Genomic DNA, 26974 nt, shown 5'->3' on the forward strand with positions numbered 1-26974 from the left:
ACTCCTCTTTTATGGCTCTAGGAATATGTGGAAGTCTTCTACCCTTGTTACACAAATGACTCCTTAGCAGCTTTATTTTAAGAAACTACCCACAATTGGTAACACAACTGCATTTTATCTGTCACTGAGGGGAAGCTGTGACTGATGCCCAAGCGTGTCCTCAGCAACCGCGCCTATTAGGGCAGCTCCTATGCATCGAAGCCACTACAGTAACTCACCACTCCCTCTGCTCCACACTGAATCAGTCTTGCTTCTGCTTACAAACTTGCTTGCTAATCAGACATTTAATACTACTTATGCATAGGGAGGAAATATGTAATTCCTTTATTGGGATAAAAAAAATTATACTAAAGAGCAGGTCAAGTTCCAAATCCAGCAGTAGGTTTAAACCAATGTTGCTCCCTTTTTTCTCTCTTTTTTTTTTTTCTTTTAACAGCTGTAGCTGTGCACAGATGGAAAAACATTTGGTCAGAAAGCAGCAAATTAGTGTTTTCAGGCTAGAATTCTGCTCCCACCGCTCCTCCATTTCCATGCAGCTCAGAATGCTTTACTTCTTCTTAGTACAGACATTTTTGCACACCCAGTTCATGCCGTCCTTGAGACAGAGAAAGGTAACGTTAGTCAAGCGACAGGAGGAGGAATCCCCCAAGCCCACCCCACCACCATTCTGCAAGCATCATGTTCTGCCTCCTCATTGATCCCCTGCCTGCCCTTCTGTCCCCAAAACCACTGTGGGTTAAAAAAATAAGTGCTTCCTTACTTGGTAGATGTTGTCACACAGAGGTTATTAAATCTTTCATCTGACCATAAAAAAGTAGAATCATCTCATCACATCACTATGTGTAGGTCCTATGAGGAAGGATCACTTTGCAGTCAAGGTATGCCAGTGGCAGATGACAGCCCAGTTCCAGGTTCGGCTACAGATGATTTGTGTAATCTTGGGCAAGTCATCTCATCTTTGAGACTGGATTTTAGGATACTGTTTGTTATACAGTCACCCCCCTGTTAAGAAAACAGGTCTAATTCTCTGTTCATCTGCAAGCCTGGAAATCCAGATCCATGAAAGTCACTGCAATAACGAGACCTGGACCCTGTTCCCTGTTCCTCAGGGCCCCCACAGAAAATGGGCCCTCAGGGATCCCACAGGGGTTCAGTGAGAAGCTATGTGGTCATGTTTTAGGAGGCTGATATACTCCTTAAAGTATCCCTGTAAAAATGTGTGGGTGACCTCTCTGGCCAGTGCAAGCAGGATGGCAACACTTGTGCTGTGAATACCCGATTTGTGAGCTTATTGCTGAGATCCCAGAATGGGATATGCTATTGAAAGCCAAAGCTTCATCTGCTCCTGTCACTTATCCATTAGGAGACGTGCACAATGGATTGCAAGATGCACAGTCTCCTCATATTTGTGTCCCATCAAAACCCTTACCTCTGTCCTGTCTACGAGGTATCTCTGTGGATAGGGAAGTTGAAGGCAAAAGACAGGGTTTTGGGGATGAGAGAGGAGCAGCACATCTCTGTGTTTGGAAGTCAGGCAAATATAATCTCAGATTTCAGAGTGGAGGGATTTCACTGTATAATGTTCAGTGGTCATTTTTGTATCATTACCATAACAACCTTAGTTAGACCCTAAGAAAGGTCAGAGCTTTTTGGCAAACGTCACTGGTAGCCCCACGGTAGCAGTGTTGCTGATTTCCTATTCCCTTGTTCCCAGACTGCCAAAAGGCTGCCAAGGACCTCAGCTTCTCCAAGAACAGGTAGCTGAAGGCAGAGTAGAGCAGGCCCTTCAGGTGAGCTGACACTCACTGCTGTGCCTTTATGTTGTTCCTCAGCCACAAAGGTGGTGGCCATGTCAGAGGGGAGCTAAAGAGTTAAGAGAGAAGAGAGGGAGTCCTCAGGGCTTAATCAGAAGCAGAGAGGTTCTCACTTGAAAATACCAATTCACCTTGATAACTGCGCTATGTGACACTTCTTATCTGAAGGGGAGCAGCAACTTTTGAAATCAGCCCTTGTTGCTGTGTTAAATAAAGAATAAGTGAGCCCAGTTTGTGCTGGGGTGCACATGAAGCCCTACACTAATAACACTTCTAACTCTAACCTTGGGGAGGGTTGGTGTCTCCAGTTTCATTTATTTATCTCCCCAGCAGAGATCAGTGTAAAACAAATTGTCTGAAATCCTCTGAGCAAATGGGAAAAGATGAGAGGTAGATTCATTTTAAGGCCCGGTAGCTTTGTGTCTTCCCCTTTCAATAACACTGATAACCTAGGTGTAAAACATGTAATGCCTTAAGCAATCAATAGCATGGTTTAAAGCTTATCACTTTAGAGAGAGAGGGAGCGAGTGATTCCCAGCATGAGGAATGCCAGGGCTTAACAATGGGGCTGGAAGGAGAGGTGTCAAGCCTTTGACTTTATTGTGTGCTTTAGAAATCTGCATGATTGCCTGTAAAGACTAAAAATAAATAAATAACTAAAAATGCTCCCACAATGATTTCAGCTTCCCCTGCCTTGGAAGCAATAATCACATTTGCACACATCATGGCATACAAGGCAAGCAGAGCTCCTCATTCATTTTGAATGTAGGTTTATTTGCTGAACCAGAACAGCTGAGACAGCTTAAGGTAATAAATATCAGCTGACACCCTCTGCTATTCAGCACGGTAATCCCAGAAACAATACATCACTGCAAAACAACAAACACACATCCTATCTTCTACCTAATCTGACCACAACCTGAATTCACAGTGATTAAAACACTGCCTGCTGCCATTGGGGAGCTGGGCAAGGAGAAAGGCAGACCATTGCAGCACCAGCGCAGCGAGGGTCATAAAGCAGAGTTTATGATGGGATTTACCATGGCTGGGAGCCTGGCTGCATGAAGCATTTAACGAGGGCAAGAGAATGACATAGCAAAATGCAAGAGGAAAGGTGAACTCCAAACACATTCGAAATACGTAAGTAGGTCACCAAACTTTTAAAGCAGGAATAGATTTTAAAGACTCTCTTCTGGCATGAGTTAATTGACAGGAAAAAAATCACATTTAATTGTAAATATCCCCCTGCCTGACAGTGATAAAGGGAAAATTAACATGTTCAGCTGTATCAGAAAGGTGAATGTGAGATGCCTTCCTCAGCTACATCTGCAGCTTCTGGTGCAACTTTTTTTTTGAGGGGGGTTGTTGTTCTGCAGTGTCCCCAGATGCTTTGGAGAATACCAAATGCAATGGAAAGCAAAAAAACCTAAAAGGTACATTTGCAGTTTTTCTACCTATGGTGTGAAGCAGGACAGAGCATTGGTGAGATAAAGAAATCCAGGGAAGCTGCTACAAACACAAAGAGCTGCTACGGGAAAGGCACATGGGAAGGAGGAAACAGTGCTTGAAAGAGTCAAGTCCTCAAGGAGTCAACTGTTGTCATCTTTTGCATATTCTGTCCCTATATCTGCATGTTTAAAAGATGGTTCTGTGAAGAAAGCATAATCCCTACAGTAACATTTAGATCTTCGTAGATGTCCTTGTGCTCCTTTGTTGAGACACAGAAACATTGGCAGGTACTCTGAGGACTGAGGCGGATACAATATTAGTATTCCAGCCTCAAGTCAACCCTGGGAAAACTTAGTCAGGGAATGATTTCAGATCTTTCAGCTTTGCCTCTCTTAGCTCTTTAACAAGCAGCTAGTAAACTTTACCAAAGCAAAGAGAGAGAACCCCAGGGAAGAGGATAACGCTTCTTGCAGAGAAATGCTGCTCACACAACCCCGCCTTGCTGCAGTCCCATCTGCTATTGTGCCAAGGGAGTTGTACTCCAATGCCCTTTGGGAAAGTACTGGTAGAGCCTTTCCTGGGAGAAATAAAAAGTCCTGCTTAAGATTAGCCCACTGCTTGCTTATTCTCTGCATTATCAGCTTTGCGGCTATGGGAGTGAAGTAATCTGACTTCAAACACAGCGAACGAGTCCTTTCCACCCCATAAAAAGCCTCGCGATTTCTGCTCCCCTGCAAGCCCGGGATCAGGCAAGGCCACAAACTTGTGACCCCTAATGTGACCTTAAGGACAGAAAAGCTTAATCCTTTCATGTAATCCTCTGTCTGCCATAACAAATTGGGTCAGGCAAGTGCAAAATTCTCAATCTCTAGCATTTTTGGTATGCGTTATTTTAACTGCCACTTTCTTTTCCCTCTGCACAGCCAGGACTGTGCCTTCATTATCTGTCATTTCCTTGCACCTCTAGTGATCATACAGGCTGGCTCTTACAGGCTCCTGCCAGTACATTATCCATTGGGTTTTGCCTGGGTGAAAGCCTATTTTCTTGTCCTCTGAGACCTTGTATCCCTGTAGACTCCCTCCTTACCCTACTTAAAAATCAGAAGACACTGCCCTGTAATCTGAAAACATGGCTGCTTTTCGTCAACATGCACAGGCTCTGTCTGCCCCAAGAGAGCTGCAGTCATCAAGACTGGTTTTGAATCATATTTACAAATAGCTCCAGAACCTTGTTAAGATGTGGGAGATCCCCATCCAGCCTTTCCTGGCTAAGACTAAACCTAAGCTCTGCAGATACCACACTGGTATGTGGTATCCACCAGGGATGGTCCTGCTCTGAATCTTGCTCTTATGAAAGTGTTGAATTGCAGCACAGACATAACTTAGGTCTTGGGCTTCATTCTCAACTAGGTTGAAACAGCCAGGGAAGAGACAGAGGCTCAGCCTTTCCCACAATCCTTTGGGCCAGATGGACTCTGGCATAAATTGGAAAAGTTTAGTGGCTACTCTCAGTTTCACTGGCCTTTAATGGTCTCCAGAGGGTCATTATGTTTGGGAGACTCTGGACACAATATGCTGCATCATCATTCTGGAGGACAGTTCCTCGGGGCAGGCTGAACTCCTGCTGCCTTGATTGGAGAATCTTGCTTCAGACAAGAAACAAGCTGCAGAGCACACATCGGTCCCAAGCCTTGAGTCATATTTAATATCACACTCTGGCCCCTAAATAACACCTCAGCAAGAGAGGAGGCAGCAAAACAGAGGGGACCTGTTTGCTTTCACACCAACCCTGGCTGGCCAGGGTGGAATGTACACAGCTTTTGCACACCAAGGGCTACAATTTGAGATCTGGTCACAAACACCCCAAGAGAGCCTACATGGCACCAGAGAGTCACTGTAAGGCAACAGTTCCCTTATGTTCCTCTGCTGTCATCAGTAATCACCTCCCTCACTTGCTGAGGTCTCAATGTAGGCGGGTCAGTACCCTGTTCCAGAAGCAGAGCCCAGATGGCTGTGGCAAGGAGAAAAGGCTTTCCTGCTTTTTAACTGGGGCTGAGGATAAGATCAGACCCAAGCAGACATTTTGCTTGAAAAAGCCTCGATGGCACCATGAAGTCTGATTAACAAGACAAGTGCTGCCCACAGTTACAGTCGGGAGGTAATGAAGTCTTCAGCTGGCATAACAGGGGCTGCCAGCTGGCATCCAGAGACACTACAGTTTCCAGTTAACCCAGTCACCTCTCTTCTGAGCCTTCTCAGGACACTGCTAGGCCCCTTTTCCAGAGTCCCTAATGGTTAATTTTAAAAGAGAAGATGACTATATGGATTCCCCCCTTAATTAACAGTTTTATTAAATACCCCATTTCAAATAATAGTTAAAATCTCTAAATTTATATCATTCTATTAACCATAATCTAATCTCATTAACCTTGAAATCCCCAGTCTTAACTACCCAGTTCTATACACGATGGTGCTAGCTGCTAAACTAATTAAATGACCTTCAAACTACTTCTCCTTCATGTAGCAGCATTCTTTATCTTTGCCCATTGCTCTTCTTTCAAGCTATCACAAACATCTTCCCATATGAACTCTGTTCCTGCATGTGCTCAGCATAAAGATATGCCACCACTCTTCCTTGCAAGATCTGTCAGTAATGTCTCCAATTCTACTCCAGCTAATCCATTCCATCACCTGCAATGGTTGGTGTGCTCGTTCCTTGGCTTTCATTCTGAACACCTGATGCTTCCCCAACTCCATTTATTTTGCTGCCACTCATTGTCATTTCTCAACGAAGTCCTTAAAGTGATGACCTGAGATTTAACCATACATGGAGAGCTCCTGTTCTGATCCCTGGTACCTGTGGCCCTGGTGTACCACAGTCCTCAAAAACATCTCTTCTAATCTCACTCTTTAAACAAGTTCTTTGATTCTCCTAAAGTCTGACCTCTCCTTAACATCCCAAGACTGAAGACACCATTTTTTCCTAGGCTGATCTGGGTTTAGTTTAAAAGCCATCTCCCCAAACATTTTGTTCCATTTGCAAGGAAAAGGAGTGCTTGACATTCCTGCTGTCTGATTTGACAGAGCTGAAGTTATGGCTGAAGAGAAATGTAGGGGCTCTTCTTCTATAAGCTATAGAGAGTTTGCGACTTTCCTGACTTTTCTACAATAATCATTTATGGAATAAGTTGCAGTATTTAGGGCAATGAAACTGATTACAACAAAGTGGGATGTTATCTCGCCTGCATCTAAACTAATTTGTCTAGATAAGCACGATGAACAAAATACATAGGCCTGCAAATACTTTAATTTAGTTCTGGTCTTCTATTTTCTGGAAGTGAATGCAGAAGCAGATTTCATTTCCCTGGCAGAGGTTATTGGGTTGAGTATTTTGCCCTACTGGATGATTAGGGAGGTGCTGTGCTTCAGGGAGGAGGCACAGTAAGAAGGTGCTGTCAGTGGAGAAGAGTGCAGCCCACTCCAGAGAGCCCACAAATCTGCCTGAGAAGGAAGCACATTTCAAAGCTCAAGAACAGAAAGTGACACTTTGTATCATTTGCTTCTTCCACATCCAACACACATCTCTGAATTTCATCAGTCTCTTTACTGCCCCTTTGCAGCTGGAGAGCTCCCTTGGACTTCTATAACCTAGAGAAGGGCCTGAAGGGGGCAGGAAGGTGACCTATGTTTGCCTGAAACCCTGTCAACTGCAGCCTTGTTTTCCTGGTCAGATTTCTTTGGACTGGAAATAGCAGAGCAGAGATTAGAGTCGAAGCCCTTTACAACACTGGCTACAACATAGCTGAATTTGTAGCTTAGCTAACTACAGGCCCTGTAGAGAACACCATCCACTACACTCAGGTCTAAAAATCAGGTTAAGAATTTAAAATCAGAACTGCTGTACTGGGTCAGAACAATGGTTCCTCCAGGCCAGCATCCTCTTTCTGGATGCCAGGGGAAAGACCATGTAGGAACAGGATCTGCCTTACTCTGTTCTTCGCTCCCACTTCATGGCCCAAGCTGTTCCTCAGTCAAAAGCTGCCTCCAGATCTTACTGGTCAGTGATTGCCTGCACATCCCTTCTTCAGAAATTCATTTAAGTATTTTTCTGATACCTTTGGTCTCCCCAACATCCTGTGCCAATGAGATCTAGAATTTAATTATGCCACTTGCAAAGAAGCACTTATTTTCATTTCTTTTAAACCATTTTCTGATTATTTCATTAGGAACGCTCTTCCTCTAGCAATGTAAAAATAGCATACAGTCTGACATTTTTATACCTTATTTTATAAATCCTGAAGATGTTCCCACTCTCTGTCCTCTCTCTTACAAACTGCTAGTCCTAATTTATTTATTATCCCTGTATACAGATGCTACTTTGTGCTGCTTATCATTTCGGACAGGATCCTCAATTCTCTCCTAATTCTAAGCAGATATGTGGACTGTATTTTTTTCTGATTAGGCCAGTTAAGAGCCTAGAAGAGGTTACCTAGAGAGGATATGGAATTTATATGCTTAGAGATACTTCTAACTTGACTGGACAAGACTCTCAGCAACCTCCTCTAAAGTCACAGCTATCCCTGCTTTAAACATGAAGTTGGTCTGAAGATCTTCTGAAGACCCTTCTACCTAATTTTTTGTTGGACTTTACGATTCTAGTATTACTACTAAAATATTTTTAAATGTGGCAGAGACAGAAATTGAGGTCATGTTCAGGGTATGGGCTCACAATGACTTTAACCTGCTAGAAAAGATGTTTCTTCTTTGCTTTCTTGTAATTGTCCAGTGTTTGGATTTTCCTCTCTGGCCTTTGATGAGCTCTGTTCCCAAGGATCTGCTTCTGAGTAATGGCAGCTAATTTTGAGTCCATCGTCATATAATTGGGATTGTTGTGTCTCATGTCCATTATTTTGCACTTGTCAACACTGAATTTCATCTGCCATTTTACTGCCCACTCAGCATGGAGAGCTGCTTCTGTGTCTCTTCATACTCAGCTTGAGATTTGACTATCCTGGACTGCTCTGTAGCATCTGCAAATAAGGTTTTACTGAAGCTGCAGTGAAGATAAATGTCTTCACCATTTTGTTTCTTTAAATATCAGTGAAGGGAGTACTCAGATTTCAAGCTCTGCAAATACCTCATTAATTCAGGAAAACCTAAGAGTGAAATAAACAAACCTAGGTCCCATTTACATTACAAAGAGCTACTATACTGCAGGAACTGACTACAGCACAGGAGCCCAAGACACAACTATTACAGTTCAGCACAAGGACACAGTGCAGGCCCCTGGGTGTGTTTCTGCTGCCCACATGCTGACATTAGAAGTGGTTGCTGCTCCATGTGCAACTCTTGCATTTCTCTGGATCAGAAAAATTGATCAGTTTTTCTCCCTGGTGCCTGGGTTTAGTAAAATGTCAAATGACATCAGTAGCAAAGGTAAATCAGATTTCTGGAGTGCACACTCGTACCAGTCAAAGGGTTAATAGTAAAAGACAATTTGTTTTGTGAGAATGATTAACCTGACAGCAGTCTCTTTAAAAGAAATCAATGTCTTCATCTGGGCCAGCTAAGGGCTCCTGGGTGGGGAGGCAACTGCTCTCCCCTTTACCAGGGATGAAGAGAGCCCAAGGGCCCCCAGCTCTCCCTTCCCTTTGCACAGGACCCAAGACACGCGTTCCCCGCATTCTGCACTGCAAGGCTTTGGCTGTGCTGACCTTCATCGGTGAGGCTGGTCCAGCCCCACCCTGCAGATCAACAATCTCTTGCAGATGGCCTGCTGGCACAGCAAGCCTTCTGCAGAGCCTCACCTGTACTCCCTCTCCCGAAAGAGCTGAACAAGACTGGATCTGCCAGACTCTGTCCCGGATTGTGTGCAGGTTCAGTCCCTCGGCAATCTCCGAAGCAGGGGCAGCCGTCAGCAAATCCTGCTTGTTAGCGAATATGAGCACGGGGACTCCGCTAAGCTTTTCTTCATCCAAAAGCTCAGCCAGCTCCTGTATCATTTACAAGGGAGTGGGGTGGGGGAAAGATGGTGAGAGGGAAGGGAAGAAAACCTTCAACCACCAAAGCTTGCCTCTAATTAGAAATATATTTAGGGCAAATGCTAGAAGAGTGCGTTCCAGTGAAACCTAGATCTTATTATAAGAGAGCAAAAATGTATGCAATCATCTCTGCCCAAGGTTCAAAAGCTATTTTTTCCAATTACAGGTTAGAAAAATCTTAATTTTGGTCTGAAATTAGCAGTTGCCTTAAAGGCTACAACTCTGTGTTTTACCAGTCTCTGATCCCAGGAGACCAAAACTGATGAAACAGCAAAAAACAACATGTAAATTGGCAGTATGAGGAATCTGTCCTAAGTTATTGCCTGACTGACCTGATTTGTACCTGAGCAACCATTGACACTGGCCCTCATATCTTTGCTAATCATGAGTTTCAAGGGGTTGTTGGAAGTCTTAATCACTGCAATTTAAATAGGAGAGGACTTCCCCATCACTACCCCCCCCCCACAAATGGAAATCTGCCTCCCACAGGAAAGTGCTGATACTTTTGAAGGCATTGGTTAGCTAGATGAGCCTTAATAGCTGAATTTTGGCTCCATATGTACAGCACACATTGGACGGCACCTGAAAAAAAGGGTTTGTTCATTCAAAACTGGTTGACTCAAAAATATCTTTTTAATAGCTCAAATCTGAATCTGCAGTGGATCAATGGTGGCAGAAATACTTCATGTCTAGGTTGTGCAATGGTCTCATGTGAAACCGGCACTCAGTCTCAAGTCACTTCCCTATGGGAACATATGACAAACTCAGCAGAACATGAACCTGTAGGGACTGCTGGCACTGCAGACAGATGAGTATAGGAGATTTTTGTGGCCTCTTTATTTAGCTGGAAAGGTCTCATGCTCTCAGATAACATTCTAACATCTTTTATCCACTGAATAGAAATTTCTGGATTAAACAAGTGCAGTCGAGGAGATGCTGTAAACTGCAGTGGAAATACAGCTCCATTCCCCCCCCAAGAGCAATGTTTGGTTTGGAAGCCAGGATGAGAGGATGGAGTTATAAACAGAACTGGCTGGGAAATTTTCAACAATTTAGGTCTTTCATCTGACACGGCTGATTTATTGAAACCAAAAGTGTTTGCGGAAATATGAGGAGGGGTTTAGGTTGGCTCCGCCTGACTCAGGCAAGCAATCTAAGCTGCTGCTTCCTTTCCATCTCTTTTGCCCAATGAATATTTAATTACTGATATAAAATGAAATAGCTCCAGCAGGGGAAAGATTCCCCCACCCCTAGAACAACCAACAGTTCTGCTGTTGGGGTGTGCCCATGAGACTTGAGAGGCAAAAAATCAAGTATCTCCTTCAAATCAGACAGAACAGAAGGCTTTAATCTACATCTCCCATTTCTGTGGGGGAGATTGCTAGCTATTTTGGGACACTGTCACTTTCAGAATTTTACACAATGAAGTTTAAAAGTCCTATGTTTGTTCCAACCTAAAATAAAAAATGTTACAAAACATCAGAACTTTGTAAAATGGAAATCTTATTTTCTGGCCAGTATTAGTTAGATAGTTCTTAGCTTTTTTACAATTACATCCAAAAGACAATCAAGTCAATATGATTTCCATTTCGGCTTCGTAAAGAAAATAGGATTCCTCAGGGTCTTGGTTTGGCAAGGTTTAAAGGACTTAGAGAAGTTTGTGCTTTCAGTATTAGGCTCCATTTGCTATCATTGTATAACTTTAATGAATACTGTTCTATTTAAACAGAATTAGGCTACCTATTTTCCTTGTTTCACATCTACCAAAATAATCTGTATTGATGTTGAAAGGCAAGTCTCTTGAAATGCAAATTTCCTTCATAAACAACAAAATCTTCTTCCTAACTTTTGTGAGCAAGGGGCACTCAGAAGCACTGAGTTACTTCAAAGGAAGCTGGGCTTAAGCAACTTACCTGACCTGTTTCTTCAAACCTCTTCCTATCTGCACTGTCAATGACATAGATCTGTAAAAAGAAATGAGAGGAAAAGTTACTCTTCCCAGAAGACACTCTTCCACAGTAGCACGTGCTTAAGTGAGCAGAACCTACTAATTACACTTTTGGGCACAAAGATCCTTGCTATTATTTGCAGCAAATGTTGACAAAACTTCATGATGTTCTGAAAGGAGAGGAACGGAACCTCTTTTAATGCCGGGGGAGTGGACAACCATGTGGGTAGAATCAGAAAGGAGCTGGCAGCAATACTGGCAATTCTGTCATCATCACCATAGCATATATTACCTGAAGAGATCAGGAGACTGCTGGCATTGTTTCAAACTTATTGTTACAAGCTGAAGCTGAGCATAGGAGGGCAAAACCTGGGGAGACAGACATGGCCTTTAACCCCAGCAAAGTGTACAAACGCTGGCCTGGTGTGACTGTGCCGTGCTGCTCTCTAGCATCACCTCCTCAATAAGCCACCAAGGCACACAATGGCACTCTGGGGACACATGAATGTGCTGGGGACATTGAGTTTGTCTCTGTCAGGCAATCCTACTGTAGCCTCTTGGAAAGGGTGGTTGGGTATGAGGGCTGGATTCAGCCTGCAAGACTCCATCTTCAGTTCCCATCTAAAAAAGTGGGGAACCTCAGTACAACATGCAGGCAAGAATAGACTGGTATCCATTTTTCATTGCTTGATATGTGAAGGTTTTTGAAGAAGGGTGCTGGGATAGCAGACAGGGATGGGACTGGTGACAAACACTGAACATTTTGCTTCCAGTTGCTGCCATTCCCCATCAGTAGTGATTGAAGCTGCTAGCATGTCATCTGCATGCTCTTTGGTGGCTTACAGGGAGCAAGTGTCAGCCTGGTTTTCAGGGAATAGATGAGCACAGCACCCTGCCATCAAGATAAATGGCATCCTTGCAGGCAGTCTCAGCATAAGACTCCATGCTTCTAGGATAATTTCGATCAAATAGTAGGAGGAGGGAAGATCTCTAGCAGCAATATCTATTAAACTTAGGCACTCTCTTAATGAGCAGCATTTGAGTTGTTTGAAATGGGACCAAACACGCAGCAGGAAAATCTGTATGCGAGGCTTGAGGAGGTAACCCAGCAACCTCCCAGCCGCTCTGCAGATCACTTGGGGGCTGATGTGCACTGACAGAGGCTGGGGGACACGCGGCAGGGCTGGACGCAGCTGAGTGGGGATGCGTCAGCAGAGCACGCACCCCCTGCCACGTGATGGGGACCAGCCCGTGGGCATGACACACGGGCCTCTCCCTGCAATGTGATCCCAAGCACGTGCACCAATACTGGATCAGCTACACACATCCTCCCCGCCCCTACCAAGCATCCACCCCTGTGCATCTCATTTAGGGTAGGAAACACAGAGCAAAAGAAAGGAAGAAGCTGCAGGGCTGGCAGTTGTGTTCTGGGGTGAGACTGGACTGTCATCTGTCCTCCCTCGGGACATCTCTGGGGAAGTCCACAACACATGAATGCAGTGGTCGAGTGCTGCTTGTGAACTGAAAGGCGGCACCTTCCATATTACGGCGCTTCTCTAACTGGGAAGAAATGGCTCTGGGTCCCATCCAGCCAGGCTTTCTCTGGCACCGCTCATTCCTCACTAGGGAGCTGTTTTGCAAGATGAGAACTAGATACAACAGTGCTTGGGGCAAAAGCCACAAAAGCACAGCACAGAGAAAGCAAAGTATGTGCCGAGTGCCTACTTCCAAACCAGCAAGCACTGTGCCAAATAGCTGCAGGTGCCTGTCTGAATATGCAATCAGCCAGATATCCACACCTTATTTGCCTGCGTTAAGCTTCCAAATATCACAGGTGTGTGATGCAAGACCAAGCTCTCATTCAAAGGCACCTGCATGGATTTGAATTTGTAATTACTTCCTGCTTTTTAATACTCTTTAGAGGGTCTTTTCTGTTTTATGCAATATAGTTTAGGGGAAGAGAGAAGCAGGGGGTCCTGGGAACTGTAGTGTATCTCATGTCCAACCTCTTTTTATGGCCAAGGCCACACAAGAGCCTGTTTTTGCCTGTGGCGCTTGGTAACATAGTTTACCAATTGGAACACCATGTTGGAGAATGGAGATTTGAGAAAGAAATTCCTGTAAAGCTGGGTACCTCCTTTGAGAAACAAGCCAAAACACAACCTGGAATAAATGGGTTGGGCAGAAATTGCAAGTGGTGGGACTAGATGAAGAAATAGCATGAGGGATAAATTGGCTCAATTTATAAATGCACAATCTGCACCAGGTTTGTCAGAGGGTAAAAATACTGGCTAAAACAGGGGTAAGGACTGGCAGAAGACAGAGCGAGCCATCAGCATACACGTGATCCCAGTTTTGGTGTGTATGGAAATAGCAAAGCACTGCCCCAACATGCCAACATCTCCCAGTTTGGGACTGGGTGTCAGCATGAAGTGCAGCTAGGGGAACTGAAGTCCATTGGTGCATCAGCTATTTCTCTGAATTCACACTGCTGCTTCCCCCAGACTGATTCTGCTTCTATCCACCCATTTTGTTAGTCATATGAAAAGAAGGGTTTTTTTTTCTGTACATTCCTTTAACTGGGCTGAGAGAGGGGCAGGGAAAACAACTGCTTTCACCTCCTTCAGTCTGCAAATTCACCTTTATTTCTGCACCTCCCATGCAGCACACGCTAGGAAGGGTGGAAGCCCACAGGCCAGTGTAGTTTATTGTCTTTGCCAGTAGTCTTCCAGATATTGTTTTGTGGTTGCACAGCCTCTGCATTCTGAGCACCTGCCACAGCAGGCAGAGATCCCAACGCTGCTGCTTTGCAGGGCTGACCTTGATCTGCACACTTACTGCCTCCCCACCACCCACAGTGTTAGAGCCTGGGCTCAGTGGGCACAGTCACCTCACAGCCACACCATCTTTGTCAACAGCCACAGAGGAGCACAGTGTGTGTCCTGCTCATTTCTCAAACCCAGATCATACCCCATGAAAAATCCCACAGTTCCTCTTTGCAAAAGCAATCAACTGGGTTTATGCAGTGGTGGCTGTCCTTGAACTTTAGATTCCAAATTAAGGCTCAAAAACGAAGATTGGCAAAAGAGAGTATCAAGGGTTTATTAGTCACATTTAAATAACAGCTTCATTTACACAATGTTTTCTAAGCCTGCAGGCACAGCCAGACCTTTCAGCAACTGGACACAAGCCTTGGTGAACAGAGTCCTATTCCTAGTTGCACTGATCCTTCCTTGCAAGTGCACTGAACTCCTGACACATTACTAAGTATGTGTGTGACAGGAGGGAGGAATGGTGTCTTTCTGAGAGCACTTCCTACTTTCCCATGGGAGCCCACAGACCTCGGTTTTTCTCTGTTCCCACAGGCAATAGTGCTTGGGGCAGAGAGAGGCCTGCAGCCCCCAGTCTGCCTTCATCCTGGCATATGTGGCTGCATGCTAGAGGTGATCTTTGAAACTAGCCAAGACAGCACCTGGAGAGTCCCAGGGCAATGTGCTCTGGCATGGAAAAACAAAGGTCCTGCACTGTAAATGTAATTGTGGTCATCTGTAGCTAATTGTAAGGTAATTACAGCTAAGTTGTTGAAACCATTAAAAGACAGTCTTACGATTAAAGGAGAAAAGAAAAGACAAGGGGTCTCTCTGTGTCCCTCACTCAGAAGCTCTCCTATCTGATGCCAGACAGAGCATTTAATTCTTAGGCATCAGTTTCCCCACCTATAAAACAAGGGCACCATACCGACCAACCTCTACACATGATGCCTAGGTCACTAATGCCCATGACAGGCCTTCAGAGTCTCCAGTGAAAGGAGCTATAGATGGGCAAAGTACACGTTATTAATGTTCTTTCATTTGAAAGAGGCTGAGATGAGAGGAAAGGAACTGGCTATAAACAGCACCATCCTGTGAAAGTAAAAACATGCAACTGAATGATTTCTACAAACATAACTGTATTTTTCTTACTGCACTCAACCAATCTTGCCATTTAGCTCAGAATAACTCCTGTTACAATGGCAATGGTGTTGCTGAGGGCTGGGACATTACATTACTTGTTTCTGAATTTCTGGCTGAGTCCTTGGAAAGCCATTGCATGAACACAGCATTCAGCTGCAGCCAATACTCACAAGGATATCAGTGTTTTCAAAATAGTTCCTCCAGTATGGTCTGATCTTCCTCTGTCCGCCTATGTCCCATACGTTCAGTTTGAAGCCTTGTGACTGTACACTTTTGATGTTGAAGCCCTGGAAAGAGCAGAAACAAAGCCACATAGAGCATAAACCTGAATGGCTGGAGCATATTCGTAGTCAGATATTAACACCTTATATATCCCATGCCTGCAATGTGCATTGAGATGGGCTGGGCAGCCACAAAGATGGATCAGCTGTGGGACAGGCACCAGCAAAAGCAGCCGCTAAACCATCAGTTTGTCAGTGTTCTTGGGTCAAGGGTTGATGCTGCCATGCCTATGGAGACATATGATGCAGTTAGTGCCCTGAGAGAGCTCAGCAGGGTGGGTGCAGGAAGAGGTGGGAGAGCTGCAGATAAGGAGAAAACAAGGGCACTGTGAGAAGCAAGATTGAGCTTGTGAAAGCTGAGTAGACAGTCACAACTAATATGAAGCCAGAGGTCTCAGCTCAATTCGACACGACACAGCTAATGCTGGGCTTAAAAGAGCAACAGCTGCACGTCTGAAGGGTCCATTTCATCAATTAGAGCACCAACTGAAAGTGCATTCAAGTAGAAAAACAGGATGTGGTGTGGGCTGGCAACGCGCTGCCACACCACCCAGGGGACCAAGGCTTGGAATTAGGGTGCCAGGGCTGGGAGCTTTGGGAGGCAGCTACAGGATGGGGGGAAGCATCTCCCATAGCTCTCTAGCAACCTCCTCTGGAGCAATGCTGCACTGCTTCTGATGGGAACCATCCCTCTCCTCCAACCCCAAAGCTCAACAAAAGGGCATAAGAGACATTAGAGAGGAGCACTGGTATATGCAGAACCCTTGGAGCTAGTTGGGTGAGAGATGTAAACAGACAAGGGTTCTTCCAGTGCTGCAGCATCCACTCTACATGTCTCCTGTTGGCAAGGACAACAGGAACAAAGTCTCATCCATGCAATCGTAGCATGACTCAAAAGCCTTTTGCAGAACTCCACAGCACTCATCCACTTTTGCACTACCTGACCAATGTGGCCTGAAGCTCTCTGGCTCCTTCAGGAAGCCTCCTCTTATGCAGAAAAGACACAAACTTAACGGTGCACCAGGCTCCAGTTGCTCCCCCTTTCAGAATCATGAGCACTTTGTATAATGTGGCAGGTGGAACCACAGTAACTCCCTCAAGACGGAAAGGCCTTCCTCACCTGTGTTGGGGTGATGTGGCTGATGTCCTCTGATGCCAGCTGTTTCAGGAGTGTGGTCTTGCCTGCATTATCCAGTCCCAAGAGGAGGATTCTCACCTCCTGGTCTGGGGTGCTTTTTAGTTTGCGCAAGATTGACAGTAAACCCTAAATGCACAAGAGAGACCATAGCTGTTATTTCCCCACCCCAGCTCTCGTCCCCCACAATATTATACCGTCCTCCCTTGAAATAGATTCTGTCTGGTGGTGGGTCCCAAGACACCCTGAATACCCTTCTGCACTTCCTATTCCCATTTCATTTCCTACTCCTCCCTTTGCCCCTATTTTCTTCCATCTCAGAGTACCAACAAGGTCTCAGCACAAATGTCATGCAGTAGGGTGCCCTGCTGGCTGCACTGCTCTTGTCACACAGTTGTTTGGCATTCCCTGTGCCAGGGAGACAGTGCCAATGCATACCCTGTGCAGAAGATTGCAGACCATGTCCTTGAAAGCTCTTCATTACCTTTATCAGAGGGAAAACCCTATTAATTTCATCTGCCTCCTAGGTAACTGCAGGTTACAATGTACCTGACATTGGTTCTTATAGGAACTAACCTGGTCATCTCAAACCCTGTTTATCTGTCTAAAACATGCTGAACCCATGGGGCATGTGCAGTTCTGATTCTCAGGATGTAGCACTTAACAACTACTTCAGATTACCACACATCCTCACTAAGAAAAGCACAGTGGATTCCAGTCATTACCCAGGCTCAGCTCTCTGAGCTGACAGTATCACTCAGGATTAGGAAACAGAATATGCGGGTCAGCTCATTTACAAACATGCACCTTTATAGCAGCACACCCAAGCTTTTGTCAGTGCCACCAGTCAGAGACCAGCACCTCTCTAAAATGGCTGGAAAAATATTCTGGATCCTGGCATGTAACCAAGAGATGCAAATCACCCCACTTCCACCTGCCTCTCACTGCCCAGCCCACCCCACAGCAAGGGGACAGTTGCAGCTAAGGGCACAGGAGCAGGCTGTAACACCAGGAATGCCGCGGTGTCTTTGGCACGCTGCCACGCCACCCTGCAGCCCCTGCATGTCAGGGACTCCTCCTCAGAGCCCAAGAAGCACACACCACAGTGAGACCCTGCCTGTGGACACAGGTGCTCTTGCTACTAATTTGCCTGAGAAAATCCAGGCAACACCTACAGCCCCTTCTGAAGCCCTCAGCATTCCTATTTCATCTCTCCCAGACAATTCCCTTGTTAAAGCCCACTAAAACCAAGAGCCAGGAAGAAAGTTCAAATATCAGCAGAAACCTGAGCCCATGGGGCCCACATCTCAGGCCTTTTTGTTCTCCCAATAGCAAAGTGGAGATAATGCTTCTTGTTGAACTGCAAGGGTGTAATCAGTTAAATGTCTTGAAGTGCTTTGTTGCTATGAGGAACGAAACCCTCTAAATATTCCTGCTGAGAGCCAAGGACTATTTGAGCCTTGAAGGTTGCTCCCGATCCCCTCCAGACTGTGGCAATCAGAAACTTGTCCTCGGGATAAAGAGCTGCACATCGCAGTACAACTGTCACCACTGCAACGCATCCCCTGTCTCCAGCAGTGTCCTTCTGCCCACTCCCAACCTCAGCCATTCTGCAAATGCTGCTTCTGACTGCTCACCTCCCTGCTCCCAGGTGGGAGTGCTTTGGGAAGGACTTGGCACTACAGGTCGTGATGCTAAAGCTTTTAGTAACGCTCAGAGATTCAAATGCATGTGACATCTGATCCACCCCTGCAAGCATTTTCTATTTCAGAGTAATTTAATGGGTTTCTGTTAAATTACCAGCTACAGCTCAAAAAACGTGTGTGATGTGTAAGAAACACATCTCTAAGGGAGGAGAGAAGGAACTTGGTAAAACTGGGTTTGAAAGGTATGTGTAGAAAGCTGCAGGATTGCCACTGTTGCTGCGCTTTTAAAAAGCACTCTGGAAAGCTGAGGTTCAGAAATTCAGAGCTTGTGCAAGCAATACCAAAACTGCAATCTTACTGCCCAATAAGCAGGCTCAAGGTATCACCTATTTTGTAGGTGATAGGCAGGTAAAAAACTGGGAATCCAGGCCTTGCTCAAGAGCTGAGAATTAGAAATGGGCTCTGCTTGGTAGAGAGTGCTATGCCTGCTCAGTACAGGCACCGGCACAGGCACAGTAAATCCCCAAAACAGCTTGTAGTTGAAGTGTACAGGCCTGTAACACCACGTGCAGGGCCCTGAGGGCCAGATGCTCACAGCTGGCTCTCACCCACAAGCCCATGGCTAATGAATTTGAAGGGCTGTGTTCAGTGCAGCCACTCACTGCAAGCCCTGCCAGCCCAACAGCTCATCTCCCTGGCCACAGTGCCCAACCCATGTTCTGCCCTGATGATGCCTGCACTTCCACACGTCTGAGGAAAGAGAAAAGGAACAGCAGCAAAAATACCTCTAGTGGTAACTTGTTTATATGCATGTCCTAAGTGCCCTTGACATCATTAAAAAGCACAAGTTTTAACTGCATGACTAGCAACACATTTTCTTTTCACCTGCCGTCAAATTTACAGTTGTGTTTGTTGGCTTGTAAATCTGTGGATTTCAGCTCAGTGTGGACAGACTCCACAGCAGGAACACTAAAATTCACACATTCTCCTTCCTTACTAGGGAAACACTGAATTTCCCATTCTTATGGGCCTGACCCAAAGCCAATGTACATCAGCCAAAGCACTACTGCTGACTTTGGAGAGCTCTGAATCAGGCCCTATTATTTTAGTTTATTGCTCACAGTTAAAAAAAGAAGCTGTTGAAATGCTAATCCTATTCACAGCTCCACTTGCTAAGAGCAGAGCAGTGTATCCCAGAGCAGATCAGGATTAGGTGCCTTTATATTTCAGAATTCAACTCCAAAATACTGAGCGCAAGGAAATGTATTACAAAGTATTGCTTATCTACCACAGAGCAATTCTCAAGGGTCGGGAAGAGGAACAGTTGTAAATGTTAATAGAGCTTCTCCCATTGTAGATGGATGCTATTTCTGGGCTAGTATGACAGCCTATGAGAAAACGATCAGCATCGTTCCATATTCTACTCAAGTGACACTGCTGCATGGCTGATCACAGGATTATCAGGGGGAGCCAATAGAAGAGAAGATATATATAGAAATAAAAGTATTCTCCAAGGTATAAAGTAAGCTGATTTAAAAGGCTGGAAGACAAGCAAGCCAACATAGAGAAGTGGACTTTATTTCAGTAGCTGCCAGCATGGTCTGTATATACAACTTAAATCAAGAGCCAAATAATAGTATTGGTTCCCGTGACTGTTACTGTTTTGTAAATAGTATTTAAAATGCAAATCCAGCGTTCTCCCTGTAGTTAGCAAAGATTTAAAACTAAAGAAAGAAGTCATGTCCAGATGCATTTCTCTTTTTTTCTTTTTAATTTTCTTTAATTGATCTTGTGAGCACACTGGCTAGAAAGACAGAAGGCATTTCCTGACAGCTTAGTAGACTGGAAAAAATAACTCAGCAGAGTACCCTGTTGCATGCCACCACGATGTGGGACAAGCAGCCCCTGTTGCACACACACTGCTGGACAAGCACTCCTCTGCTGGCAAACACAATGCTGAAACTAATGGGCTGAGGAGAGTCAGAAAGCAATGCCTTGTTATTGATGGCAGCTGTGAGGTAGAAAGCCATGAAATGGAAAGATCTGGTGCAAAGAAGATGCACAGAAACAACAGAGGAGGAGCAGATTTTTGAAGCAGGGCAGGTAAGAAATGTCTCATGCTGGGACTTAGCCAGTAGTGAGAAGGGAAGATTCCCAGGATCCCTGCATAGCAGCCAGGCCAGTGGCACTTGCTCACTGGAGTGTCCAGGGTGAGAAGCAGGACAAGTCTTGAGCAGGCCAGGGTAGATGTGAGATGGCTGAGGAGCCATAGAGAGGCCTCACAGGAGTGTAAGGGCAGCGTGTCAGCTGCACAAAACTAAGCAGACTGCGGCATCTGTAACAGAGAAGGGAACTGCAGATGCTGCTCAGATAATGAACAGCACAGCATGGCAGCGTGTGCAGCCTTTGGAGAAGGGCAGCCAGACAGAGCAACTCAAGGCTGGGCACAGCCAGCCAGCATCTGCTTCTTGGTCACCTCTGGGTTAAGCAAACTATGTCTGATATCAGATTGGCTTGTTTAAAAACATCTTTGTCCTTGGTGGAGAGGGTTTTCTTTACAAGCACCGTGAGGAGACAGACTGATGGGGTCAGCAATGAGGAGACTGTATTTTCCAGACAGTGAGCGGGGACATACAATAAAGAAAAAGAGACTCCTGACAATTGCTATGAAATCAGAGTGGGGCATTAAATTCGAAGATGCAACTAAATGGGTAAGAGCACTCATAAACACATTGAGCATGAAAGCAAAGCTAACCATCTTATTAACATCCTTCAGAAAACAGGGATGTGTGGTTTTATGAAAGTATATCATTGCTAGGTTTAAAATACTCACCAAATTATCAAAGGACTTTCAATTATAGCTGCATGCAGTAATCCTATTCTCTCTCTCAAAAAAAAATCCTACATATATAAAAATACAGTGACATTTATAGTCCTAGCTAAGGGTTTTGTGGGTTTATTCATGCTGTATATGGGTCTCTTGAACTAGTTGATGCATGTAACTACATCCTGTACCACAGAAGCCACTGAAAAGAAGATTCACTTTACAGGCCAAAGCAAAAATTGGTTTGGGACAAACAGAGCATTGAGATAATCTGTTTAAATATTGTATCAGATTGGCAATAAAAAGCCATAATGGAAAGAACACTTCTCCCTTGTACTGAGGGCTGGATACACGGGGCATGGATAAAAAGTGTGGCCCACAAGCTGCTGCAAAGCACAGTTGATTCTCATTAGGAAAGAGAAGTAAATGTATTCTGTTTAACTTTATTAGCCACAAGGCTCAGATAATGAATTTAAAATAAAGCCACCCTCAGTCACCACCAATTGCTTATCCACTAGAGGTGGACATTTAGGTAGAATCAATTCACTTCACCAAGATGCAATAGAGCCACAAAGCTCAGCAGGTCAGCCTGCCATTATGACCACATCTTCCCCATCTCTACACCCCTGCAGAGATGCCCTCTTCCCCACTACTGCAACCACAAGTCACTTTATCCTCAAGACTCATCTCAGCCAAGCACATTTGCCATCAAGAAGACAACTCCTGACTCCCCACAGCTCCCCAGCACCACTGAGGTCTATTCTCAAACTTCTGTGATTTTCCTACAACCGTGGGAGAAACTTCACGAAATATCCATAAAACCAGCCCATGATTCTTCTGCTAATTCCTTCTCTGCCACACCTACAATCCTTGATGAGGCTTAGGCAGCAAATATGTCAAGTTTAAACCTGTCTTGGATTCTACTTATTTGTACCAGTTGGTTATCTCTCACCCCAGACAGACTGTATTTCCATGGCATGGGAGCACCTTGGTGCTCTGCCAGCACTGCACCTAGCACAGCTTTGGGCACCAGTTTATTTATTTACTTTCTATTAAGCAATATGGTAGCAGTTCACCATTTTTAAAGTGTAAGTTAAAGACAGAGGGTACACGTGATGATTTCAGAAAGTCACACAGGAGAAGCTGACACAGGGAAGGACGAGGGGCTTAGCAGAGCCAAATATCTTGCCTTGCACAGTGGATATATGAGGCTACATTTGTCATCCAGGGTGCAATCCTGCACACAGAGCTGGAGGAGGGGAGTCCTTCCTGACAACTGCACTGATTAGCTGGTGCCCTGAAGAATGACGTCTGATTACCTTTATCTTCGGCTGCAGAACTGCAAATGTCACTAATGGTCATAAAATCATCCAGTCTTTTTCAAAATACAACCGAAGTAAATTAATCTATTGAGCACAGTTTATTCAATACTTCTTACTCTGGCAAAACTCCCAAAAAATCATTTGCTTACTGCATGTCTCCACCATATGGTGTCATTCAATGCAGACTTTCTTTCCTGCATTGAAATCCAAAATTTAATGGAGTCAAGTCACCTACAGAGTTTTTCCAGCTCAAACCTACTAATGTAGTTTTCTGTCAGAGAGGTCACACAGCACTTTCCAGTTTAATACATAAACCAATACCAGCATGAATCCTCTTTTCATAATTAAAATCAAACTCCTCTGGTTTCAGCAGGTTTGAAAGAAAAGAGAAGAGAAGAGCCAGAGAAGAGCCAATGCCCAGCACTGGACAATGTCAGCAGTCTCCGTCTGGTTTCAGAACTTCAAAGTCTTGGCCAGGGACTGGTATACTCTCCTATCTGCAGGTGATTTCTCATATCAGCCTCTAAGCAATCAGTAAAATAAACCAAAAAACATGACATTGAACTGTACTGAAAACTAAAGTAGTGAGACACTTATAATACTTGAAAGCATTTTCACTAGGGCCATTTTAAAGAGAGCCTTACTGCCGAGGAACAAAAGACAAAATAAAGAATTTCTAAGTATGAAGTACACCTAGACCAGGCAAGACATAGATGCTGGTTTTCCAAGAAACATGAGCTCAAGATCAGGAGAAAGATGCCTGACTATGCATTTAGCTATGCTGTTATTTTATCCTCTTCACCAGATGTGCCTTATGTCAGCTATGCACTCTGTGACTCAGTTTCCACAGCTATAAAACAGGACCACACTGTGACAAATCTGGTTTTGACACAATGATGTCATCTTCAATCAATGGTTTTAGAAAAACACTGGCCATCCTCTGGCCCCAGCATCTATCAATAACATACCACATCTCTTGGTAAAGATTGTTATTACAGTGACAATAGGAAGCATTACTGTGACGAGGAAGCCACAAGCTCTGCTTTACACAGCATTTCCCAAACTTTGGAAAGCAGCATATCCTTTCATGTAGCAGCTTCCCTTCGCCCTTGCCATGTGCCCACTGCAGATGCTGCTTAACGGTGCAAAAGACTTTCAGCTCTACACATCTCTCATGCTTTGCAGTTTTATGGCTCATCCTTCCCTCTGTGCTCCAACTATGACCTTCCATCACCCCTGCCCCACAGCTGTGAGAAATCCTAGTATGCTCTGCAGAAGAAGACACTGCCCCTCTGTACTTATTCACTTGGATGAACACTGAAATAATTTAAAACTCAGCATTAACCCTCTTATCACTGGAGTTGGAGCAAGCAGTTGTTGAGGGGAGTTTTAGCACATCCCAGTGTCATTAGGGCATGGCAGAAACATGCTCACAGGCAGCTACCATGGCTTAGATGACAAGCAGTAAATTGTTACATCAAGCTGTCTGGATGATTTCTGACTGCTGACCCATACCCCCAGGCTGCCATAGCTGCTTTGGATGTATTTGCTGCTGTTTCAGAGTTTCTACCACAAATGATTATTCTGTTTTAATGAAAGTTGAGAATCTAGAGAGATAGTGCATTGCTCTCCAGTCCTCTGTCCAGTCTACCCAGCCCATCAGGCACCCCAAAGTGCCACCCACCCTGCCTGAGAGGCTATAATTCAAAAACTAACAACTCCAAGAAGTGGAAAATAGACAAAGAGGCAGTAAAACGTTGTATCAAATAACATGAACACTGGCGAACACCCAGTCACCCTCTCTGCACACAAAGCGCCTGGATTAGAACAGCCAGATCCCAGACTACACCAGCTTATCAGGACATCATAAGGCAGAAGAGCAGATCTGGCAGCTGCAAGCCAAATGTGTCCCACAAAGCACTGCACTGCGGGAGGCAGCTGCCCTCATCTTTACAGCAGATGTCCATCCTGTGATGGCTTTGGTGCCTGGTGTGACATTCCCCATCACCAACTCATCTGAAATAGAGCAGATCCCACAGGCTTTATCTCAGTCTTCTTCTCTGTGACCCAGCAGGTAGGGCTGCAGCCAGAATTAACCCAGTGAAGATGAGAAGCTGCCTTTGGTGCTCTTGCTTACACCTCCTCCCATGCATGAATCCCTCTACTTGCATGAATCCAACTTATGTCCAGAGGGCTCCTGGACAAAATAAGGCTTTTCCCTTGGGAAAGCTCCTTCCCCATTGCTATTGCCTTCTGCTTGTGCTCTCTCTGCATGCAGTATCCTCATGAGTGGTTCTACATCCATGGCAGCTCTCTGTCACCACCCCTCACCCATAGTTCCAACCCCTCCTTCTGGTCCTCACTGCACTTTGCCAGCATCCCACTTGTCCCACCCCAACTACTTTGGCATCTAAACCCAAATTGTTTTCAACACCTGGATGACCCTGGTTCATCATCCAACCTTCCTCCAACCTCAATTTAGACTGCACTACACCCTCACCATCTCACCAGTCTCCCAGCATTGCCCTCCACCCAAAACATCCAGTTTTTCCTTTCAATCCCTGCTACTACCTCTCAAACAATTTACTTCTCTCTTCCAACACTTCTTTTCTCCCTGGGATCTTTCTTTCTCTCATCAACATCAAAATTCCACTTCCAGTCTTTCCCACAGTTATTTCTTCTTCTGAACCCAGACTGTCCCTCATCTTGCCAGCCCATGGCAGAAAACCCCAGAACACACAACATCCCAGCAAACTGTTCTTGCCAGCCAAACACTGACTGGGTTTTCCCACTGACTCACCAGACTGTTCATCCCACCCAACTCGCAGTTTTCTTTCAGCCCCTGAGCACTCTGTCCTGGACATCTCTGGACACCTAACCCCTTCATCTAGTCTCTCTCTGCCATGATTGGTACACAGCCCCTTCTCAGGCTGTGTATCAAAAATTAGCCCTTCCACCTCAGCAAGTTCTCTTCTAGCTCTCTCAATTTCTATAGACAGGATCCAAGTCCCAGGGTGGCCTCTTCCGACCTTGGCTGGGTTGTCCAGTGCACTTTTAGAGTCACAGCTGCTCCCAGAGTCTTCACAGGCAATCTTTGAGCACTGCCTTCCTTGCCCGGCTCTTCCATTGCTCCTTCCCTCCTCAGGCCACTGCCATCCTGGTCCCCAGCCCTCCCAAGCACCCACCCCTCCATCACACCTTTCACACCTTGACTGAATCAACTCCAGGCATGCTGATTCCATCCCAACAAAGACCCCCCCCATAGCATCCTTGAGCCTCCCAGCCCCTGTCTAGACCTGATTCACAGAATCACAAAATCAATTAGATTGGAAAAGACCTCTGAGATCACCAAGTCCAACCTATGACCGAACACTTACGTGTCAACTAGAGCGTGGCACCAAGTGCCATGTACAATCTCTCCAATCTTTCCCTAAACACCTCCAGGGATGGTGACTACACCAACTCCCTGGCCAGTCCTTTGCAATGTCCAATCACTCTTTATGTGAAGAAATTCTTCCTAATGTCCAGTCTGAGCCTCCCCTAGCACAGCTCGAGGCTATTGCCTCCTGTCCTGTCACTTGGGTCACTTCTAGCAAGGAGAAGAGGCTGATCCTCACCTGTCTACAACCTCCTTTCAGGTAGCTAGAGAGTGATAAGGTCACCCCTGAGTTTCCTCCTCTTCAGACTATGCAATCCCAGCTCCTTCAGGCATTCCTCACAGCACTTGTGCGCCAGGCCCTTCACCAGTTCTGTTGCCTTTTTTAGGACTCAGCCGCATTTTTTGTGTCCCCCATAACATCTGTGTTCTCATTCCTTTGTATGGGTGCCTGAACCTGCCCAGCCCCAGGCCCCCATGCCTGACTGGACACTCCCCGTGGGCACTTAGACCCCAGGCCAGCCAGACTCCCTGGGTGGGTGTCACACAGTCACAGGATGGGTCAGGCTGCAAGGGACCACAGTCGGTCATCTGCTCCAACATCCAGCCCAGGCAGGGTCATCCTTGAGCACATGGCACAGGATCGTGTCCAGATGGTTCTGGAATATCTCCACTGAGGGAGACTCCACAAACTCTCTGAGCAGTCTGTTCCAGTGTGTGGTCACCCGCACGGCAAAGTTCTTTCTCGTATTCAGGTGAAATTTCCTGTACATCAGTTTCTGCCCGTTGCCTTTTATCCTACTGCCCGAGAGCACCAAGCAGAGACTGGCTCGGTCCCCCTGGTTCCATTGCCTTGGCACCCCTTCTCATGGCCCAAGGCCTGCCCGTGCCTGCCACGAACCCGGCCGGGCCCGACAGACCCTCCGGCCCCCATCACCCCAAGCTCCGCGGGGTGAATCATCGGCGGCCTCAGGCGCCCCCGGCCGCGCTGGCCCCGTCCCTCAGCCCAGCCCAGCCCGCCCCGCCGGCCCCGGCCCCGGCCCCGCTCCCCCCGCCCCGCTCACCATCCTCGGCGCGGCCCGGGGTTACCATGGGCAACTGCGTCACACCCACCCCGCGCGCCGACGTGCCCGCGCCGGGGGAGGGGCCAGCGATGGGCCCGCCCACGAATGGCGCATGCGTAGT

General features: G+C 45.8%; 1 protein-coding gene across 1 annotated transcript; it reads right to left on the bottom strand.

Moving 5' to 3' along the window:
* Nucleotides 1–301: 301 nt before the first annotated feature.
* On the bottom strand, nucleotides 302–26967 carry ARL3 (ADP ribosylation factor like GTPase 3). The gene is made up of 6 exons (XM_059851882.1): nucleotides 26854–26967; nucleotides 16607–16750; nucleotides 15376–15492; nucleotides 11218–11268; nucleotides 9071–9256; nucleotides 302–595 (listed from the first exon to the last, which is right to left on the bottom strand). The coding sequence occupies exons 1-6, from the start codon at nucleotides 26854–26856 to the stop codon at nucleotides 548–550; spliced, it is 549 nt and encodes a 182-aa protein (XP_059707865.1). The 5' UTR covers nucleotides 26857–26967; the 3' UTR covers nucleotides 302–547.
* Nucleotides 26968–26974: the final 7 nt, after the last annotated feature.

This window comes from Haemorhous mexicanus, chromosome 7 (assembly GCF_027477595.1).
Source record: "Haemorhous mexicanus isolate bHaeMex1 chromosome 7, bHaeMex1.pri, whole genome shotgun sequence".
Taxonomy (NCBI): Eukaryota; Metazoa; Chordata; class Aves; order Passeriformes; family Fringillidae; genus Haemorhous; species Haemorhous mexicanus.